This window comes from Coenobita brevimanus, chromosome 42 (genome assembly GCF_032717465.1).
Source record: "Coenobita brevimanus isolate Jiangsu-jjx chromosome 42, ASM3271746v2, whole genome shotgun sequence".
Taxonomy (NCBI): domain Eukaryota; kingdom Metazoa; phylum Arthropoda; class Malacostraca; order Decapoda; family Coenobitidae; genus Coenobita; species Coenobita brevimanus.
The window spans coordinates 1,404,877-1,412,500 of record NC_136995.1 but is presented as its reverse complement, the minus strand read 5'-3'; the positions used below and the strand labels follow the sequence as shown (position 1 = coordinate 1,412,500).

The following is a 7,624-nucleotide window of genomic DNA, read 5'->3' as shown; positions in this document are numbered from 1 at the left end:
CTATGGAAAGGATATAGAGCCATTGCATTGTCTTTTTCTGCCACTGAGCTGCGTTGAATTAGTTGCAAAAGGACGAAAATATACCTACCTACCTACCTACCTACTTACCTACCTACTTACCTACCTACCTACCTGCCTACCTACCTACTTACCTACCTACCTACCTGCCTACCTACCTACCTACCTACCTATCAGTCTGCCTACCTACTTACCTTCCTACCACCCTCATTTTTCCCCATGTACCTACCTACCTACCTACTGTATCAGCCAACCTCTCTACCACCCTCCCTTCTTTCCATCCTACCTACCCACCTACCTACCTACCTACACACATACTGTACATACTAACACCTCTACTTACAGACGCAGATCCTACCCACCTACCTACCTATATACATACCTACTAACACCTCTACTTACAGACGCAGATCCTGGAGCGTATGTGAGATCGCGTGTGTGTGACCCGGCCAGAGGAACACACATACCTACCTACCTACCTACCTACCTACCTACCTACTAACACCTCTACTTACAGACGCAGATCCTGGAGCGTATGGTATGAGATCGTGTGTGTGTCCCAGTCAGAGGAACACACATACATACCCACTTACCTACCTACCTACCTACCTACCTACCTACCTACTAACACCTCTACTTACAGACGCAGATCCTGGAGCGTATGGTAGGAGATCGCGTGTGTGTGACCCGGCCAGAGGAACATACCTACCTACCTACCTACCTACTAACACCTCTACTTACAGACGCAGATCCTGGAGCGTATGGTTGGAGATCGTGTGTGTGTGACCCGGCCAGAGGAAGACAGACGAAGACGCACCATAATTGTGGAGAAGGAAGGGGGGTCGTTTGGCTTTACGATACAGGTAAAGTGATAATTTCCTTTATGAATAGCCTTTCCCCCTAATAAATAAATAAATAAATAAATAACGTGGAATTGCAGTGCTTTATAAACGTTCCTTATAAATAAATAAATTAACTGAAGACGGTCATATTTTAAATCCTTGCTCGCTCGGAGATGTGTTGTTGACGTCTGTTTGATGATGATGATGATAATAATATAGTAATAATAATAATAATAGTAGTAGTAGTAGCTGTTGTTGTTGTTGTTGTATTAGTAGAAAAAGTAGTAGTAGTAGTAGTAGGAAGAGGAGGAGTGTAATAGTAGTAGTAGTAGTAGTAGTAAGAGTAGCAGTAGTAGTAGTAATGGTAGTAATAATAATAGTAGTAGTAGCAGTAGTAGTAGTAGTGGTAGTAATGGTAGTAATAATAATAGTAGTAGTAGTAGTAATGGTAGTAATAATAGTAGTAGTAGTAGTAGTAGTAGTAGTAATGGTAGTAATAATAGTAGTAGTAGTAGTAGTAGCAATGGTAGTAATAATAGTAGTAGTAGTAGTAGTAGTAGTAGCAATGGTAGTAATAATAGTAGTAGTAGTAGTAGTAGCAATGGTAGTAATAATAGTAGTAGTAGTAGTAGTAGTAGCAATGGTAGTAATATTAGTAGTAGTAGTAGTAGTAGTAGTAGCAATGGTAGTAATAATAGTAGTAGTAGTAGTAGTAGCAATGGTAGTAATAATAGTAGTAGTAGTAGTAATAATAGTTCCTTCCCTGCCAACACAGAGCTACGGGATCCACTACAAGCGTGATGCGGAGATTGAAGTGATCACATATGTGGATTTTGTGGAGTATGGAGGAGCAGCGTTCAAGGCAGGAATGAGAGAAGGTGAGTCTCCCTCTCTCTCTCTCTCTCTCTCTCTCAAAAAAAAAAAAAAAAAAAAAACTCAAATGTGACAGTAGGAGACACCAACGAAAACATTCTCTCTCTCTCTCTCGCTCTCTCTCTCTCTCGCAATAAAGGCCCAAGTGAATAAAATCAGGAAATACCACGATACATAATACATCACATGCCTGGAAGAATTTAAGTGAGAAAAACTAAGCAGCATGTAAAAATATCCTGTAAATTGGTTGGATCCCCTTGTAAATAGGATCCCAGACTCCTCATAGGGTCGGATTCTAAGTGGCTTTTTAAGGTTTCGTAACATCTCTTCCTTTGCGATTTATTCTGCACAGTACACCTCGGTATGGTATTAATTCACACAGTTTAATTCACACTATTTCGATTTTAAAACGATAAAAATACTATATGCAAGGATTTCAAGGTGTAAAATGGAAAGTAAATCACCAAGGGAGAGGTGCTGCGGGGTACAGGCAGGTCCGTAAATAGCAGTGTTCCTAGAAACTCACCTAGTAGTAGCTTGTGTGTAGTGTGGACGGCGCAGTCTGCTGGTTTGGGCGCGTGTCTGGTGGTGGGGGTATAGGAATTAATATTGGTGCAGGGTAGACACTGATAACGCTGACTGAGACCCCTACAGATGAGAAATTGTGGTTGGAGGGGAAGAAATGTCAGGTATGGGCTATTTTGTATGTTGTAGGTTCCGCCAAAATCAGCACCGGAGTTCTGACATTCTTTAAACCCTTCCAGGCGACGTGATCCTGTCAATCAACGGACACGACATGGAGAAAGCGGACCACAAGACGCTGGTTAACTTCATCCAGGGTTGTGGCGACAGGATGCGTATGGTGGTGCTTTTCGAAGACTGCGTTCATAAGGTTAGAGTGATCCTGCCCTTATTTACGCACTGTTCCTTATCACTGAGGTCACGCTCAGTAGCCTTGTTCCCGGTCTTTTTCGGTCTGCCTCTCGCAACCCCACCCCTAACGTGAACATTTCTCACTTTCTGCACCCAAGTAGTCATGCCCCATCCTCTCCATTTGCCCAAACCATCAAATTCTACCTCTCCTCATCACAACACCAATACACTCCAGTGACATGGTATTACTGTTTTACATCTTTAATTGCACTTGCTCTCGTTTTCTCTAAATTTGTAAGATTAGTGATTCTGACTTCTTAACACTTGTAATTGTCTGTAGTTCGTTCATCTTAACTTGGCTGAGGTTTTCGTCCATTTTGCAGCCTATTCCCCGCAGCCCAGTGTCAGAATAAGACAATACTGCGGATCTACAGTCTTTCCATAGCACTTCTTCGTGACTAGTGCAGTGTTCTTGTGTTAATCTGGTGTTACAGTGCAGCTTTCAAAAGAGATGGCAGTTTTAGGCCAGAGCCAAAGGGTCTGCTACTACCTACGAAAACATACATACATACATACATACAAGCTCCCTCATACATACATACAAGCTCCCTCATACATACATACATCCATGCTCCTTCATACATACACACCTGCTCCTTCATACATACATACATGCTCCTTCATACATACACACCTGCTCCTTCATACATACACACCTGCTCCTTCATACATACATACATGCTCCCTCATACATACATACATGCTCCCTCATACATACATACATGCTCCTTCATACTCTTTATGGACTGAAGCCAAACCAAGGGTCAGAATCAGGTAATTACTTCTCAACATTTTCCACCAAGGAGTGATGGTTGTGTGGCTAGTTACCAAGCTGATGAGTGATTGATGGTGCTAATGGTGTGGTGGTGTATTTGTGTGTGTATGTGTTGGCAGTGTAGTGTGTAAGACTGATGGTAGGGTGTTGTATGTCTCTGTATGTATGTCAGGTATATAGATAGATAGATATATGTATGTAACAAGCACTTCCTGTCAGTGTAGTGTGTATGACTTATGGTATGGTGGTGCTGTCGGCAGGTGGAGCTACACATGCGGTACATCCAGCTACAGCGGCTGCTACAGGAGAAGATGACGGACCTGGAGCGTCTGTGTCACCAGGAGAAGTCGCTGCTGGCCGGTAAGTTGGTGACGTCCCCCGCCAGGCACGCGTACAACATTGCCTCGGCACGCCTCCTCGACTGGCTCAGGGCACAGCGGCGCCTCCTGCCTCCCCCCAGGGACCTCACCTGCCTCCTTCCGCCCGCTGACCTCTCCTTGTGCCTCCGCCAGCACCAAAAGCACCATAAGACCACCTCTAGTGCCACCACCACACCTATCTCATCATCCACTCATCACCACCAGGCTCAGCTCACTAGTCACCACAGTCACCACCATCACCAACACTGCACCACTGCTAGTAGCTCAAGTAACAGATTTCATCATCATCACCACCACCACCACGATTGCAACAGACACCACCACCACCACCACCACAGTCCACACCCACCACACTTCCATCACAGTCCTATGGGTAGGGAGGGGGAGGAAGGAGACGGGGGGGTGGGGCAGAGTGACATGGGAAGGGAAGTAGCGCGGAAGGTGCGAAGTCCGCCGCCTCAGAGTGAGAAGAATCACTTGCCCAGCCTCATGAGTATGGAAAACGTGTCCATGAGTGCGTATCACGCGTCAAAGGGTTGCTACCACATTCCACCCTCATACCAAAGCACGACACCACCGTCCTACCACACCGCCACACCGTACCACAGTGTTACACCCATCACCTACCACTCTCCCACACCCACGTCATTTCACAACAGAGGGAGTTACGATAGTGGGATCTATTCGGTCGTGAGTCCCGGTGCCGGCCTTGCTCAATGGGCACTCCATCGTCAGTACTCGGCTGACCCGTATGGTTATGTGTCTTTGGCCAGCACCTGTTCGGACCCATCGTGTTGTCACAGCCACGTCGCGCGCTACGACGCTGCAAGAAGCTGGGCACAGCAGCAGCAGCAAAAGGCATCGTACTCACAGGACAGGGAGAGTCGAGGAAGAGGGATGGAAAGGATGGTGGAGGGAAAGGAAGGGATCGTTCTGCCCAGCCACCGCAGAGCTTTGAGTGCTGAAGCCTGGAGGTTTCCTGATGATGGAGACTCTTGGCACGAGGCCGAGATACCTAAGTACACTGACAACCGCAGTTTCCATGAATCCACGGGCATTGATACCAGTTTGCCTTTGAAGCATAGGACAGAGATGCGTAAACGAGGGCTCAGCCTAAGCAGGAAAGATAGTTTCAGAAGGGAACAGTTAGCCAGACAAAACAGTATTGGAAAGATTATAATTAAACCTGATATCTCGAAGAAAGTGTCTCCAACAAATGACGAGGGAAAAAATAAGCCTTTGAGGATGAGTAAGGCATACTCCATATCGTGCATGCCAAGGGACCAGACTCAGGCCTATGACTCTGTGATTAATGAACTCAAGAAAGGGCCAGGCAGTGGCGGTATTGGCACCACGGAGGATAAGGAGAATGAGAAGGAAGAAGAACCAAAATCTCCTTATGAGAAAATGAGTCTGAGTAGTTTGGAGACCTACGAACACAGTCCCCGACGGCTGGACAAACAATCCTCGGCCTTCACGTACAGCACCTCTAGTCTTCCTCACCGTAGAAGAACAAAAACAAAGAAAAAGAGAGGTGAATCTTTATCCTCTTCTCCAAAGCCACGTGTTAAATCTAATTCCCTTGATGAGGATAAACTGGCTAACCTTTCCTCAGCTGCATCTGATGAAGGAAACAAAAAGAAGATTGAATATGGGCTGGAGGACGACACGGATGCATCCACCGAAGTGTCGTCTCATGTACGTCCATCGGATCTTCAACTGCGCCAGTTCTTCTCACTGCCTTATACCTCAGGGAGACTCACAACCTCCCCTCCTCTGGAAACTGAAGGCAGTGGTGGAGGGGTTGGCTCGCCATTGATTGTCCGAGGCGGCTCTTTCCATGCCCCCCAGCGACCCGGCCGACAAAATTCAGGTGAAAGACACTGGAGTCTGTCCCAGCCTGGAAGGAAAACTGATACCAGTGAGTTGCCAAGTTTTCCACGGGAACTGAGCAGCAAAACACACAGGCACACATCCTGCAACTCCCTCTGTGAGACTGTCTATGAGAAAAAAGATGGCTCGGCCCGAACTCCTCCAGCACCCCTCTTGGGTCGTGCTGAGTCCTTCAAGTTGTCCACTCAGTCCCTTACTGGTCCGTACCCGACACGCGAGTGCGTCAGAGGTGCTTGTAGTCACAGCATGAAACTGCGCCAGGCTAAGATATCAGGGCTGCCAGGTAGTCTTGAAAGCCGGCAGGAAATGAGTGCTGAATGTGCAGGATCCTTCATAATGAGTCGTACAATAGGAGGGTATGCAAAACCTGATGACTTTCCCAAGGGAAGAGAGGAATGTAGAAGATCTCTTCGAGAAGACAGACAACAATCAACGCCCACCAGTGAGATGTTCAGCAAGAAAATAGAACGCAGTAACCTTATGGCAGAGAAGAACAGGCGAAAGAGCACTGGAGGATCTTTAGGGAAGAAAGAGGGCGGTAGAGAAGCCCCAGAGGGAAAAGTACAGTCTTCCCCCAAATCCCCCAAGTCCCCAAAGAGTGATGAAGTTGGTCGATGGCACGGGTTTCACAAAGGCTCATTTAAGTCTCTCCCCAGACAGAAGTCGCGGCAGCAGGACCAGCAGGGCAGGAAGAGCCGTCCCAGCTCGTCATTCTCCTGGGCGGGCAGCTGTGACCGTCTCAGCTCCACCACTGATCATTCGGGCAAGACTGTGGTGTCAGCACGCTCCCGCTCCCTCTGCACTGACTCTGTCGTTACACCTGCCCGGGGTGATGCACCAAACTCCGCTGCTGATGTGTATCGTTTTGCCCCACCTGCTCAAGAACCACGGCTGAGGTCGGACTCCATGGAGGCTCGCTGGTCGTCTGACAATTCATTAGAGGACCGGCCAAGCAATGCTCATACTCCAACTTACTATGATAGTATGTACTCTGAGGTATCGAGTGAGTCTTCTGTGTATGGCACACCCCGGCCACGGCAGTGTCTGGTGCCCCGCAGTGAGGACCATGGCGTTATGTCTGATGACGAAGCCTCTGTTGACATGGACGCTCACCCTCGGCCGCGACGCAACCAGCCACCACGCAGAAGAAAGTCACAAGCAAATCGGCCCCCAGATGAAGCCGGCCGAGGAGCTGGGGAGTCCAGAAGCACTGTCAATCCTTTCTCCCTGCCCTTACCTCCTCCCCCTCCTCCCCCTCCCTGGCAAGGTGACACCCCCCCGCGGCCCTCCTCCTCCCCCCAGGACTGGTTCCCGGCAGGGGACGTGAGTAGGACAGTCGGGGCGCTGGCGGATTCGCTGGTCCAATACCGCACTAATCTTGTCTGAGGCTGCACTTTACTCACGTAGGAATAGTTTTGGTGTCTTGTCGCACCGCAGCTCCAGCTGCATTTATGAGCTACACAGTCAACATTCCTTTCAAAGAACCATTTAATATAATCCAGTTGTTTATTGTTTTCTTAATGTATTATTGTACGGTGCAGTATTACAAATACAGTATACTGGAGCAGTAGTGTGAAAGAGATTCCATTCATTTTCATGGAAACTTTTTTAGCATAATTTATTTTTGTCCTTGATGGCTACCAAGTTGAGTTGGTGTCATTCCTTGAGGCGGAGAGCATGCTGGAGACATCTGCATGCTGGATGTTTCTCCTGGCGCCACAAACAATAGCCACGCATGATGTTCACAAACAGTTTACTCTCTAACTTGTTATTAGATTATAAAGAGAAGTGTTTGAGCCAAGTAATAGCCTAACTTAATTTCTAACTTAAACTTCCTCACTGTAAATTCCGTACAGCACATTCCTTGGCCCTTAGAGAAATGCATCGTTGGGAAGTCACAGGAGTACCTG

The 7,624-nt window shown here is 47.4% G+C and overlaps 1 protein-coding gene across 1 annotated transcript in view; it reads left to right on the top strand.

Annotated features, from left to right (window-relative positions):
- The window catches only part of ssp6 (PDZ domain-containing short spindle 6), a 21,659-nt gene extending 14,559 nt beyond the window's left edge, over positions 1-7,100 (top strand). The window contains exons 2-6 of the mRNA XM_080270697.1: positions 762-881; positions 1,636-1,738; positions 2,498-2,625; positions 3,702-3,940; positions 4,199-7,100. Coding sequence (XP_080126823.1) covers positions 762-881; positions 1,636-1,738; positions 2,498-2,625; positions 3,702-3,940; positions 4,199-7,100 — 3,492 coding nt within the window. The remainder of the gene's footprint in view (positions 1-761; positions 882-1,635; positions 1,739-2,497; positions 2,626-3,701; positions 3,941-4,198) is intronic.
- Positions 7,101-7,624: the final 524 nt, after the last annotated feature.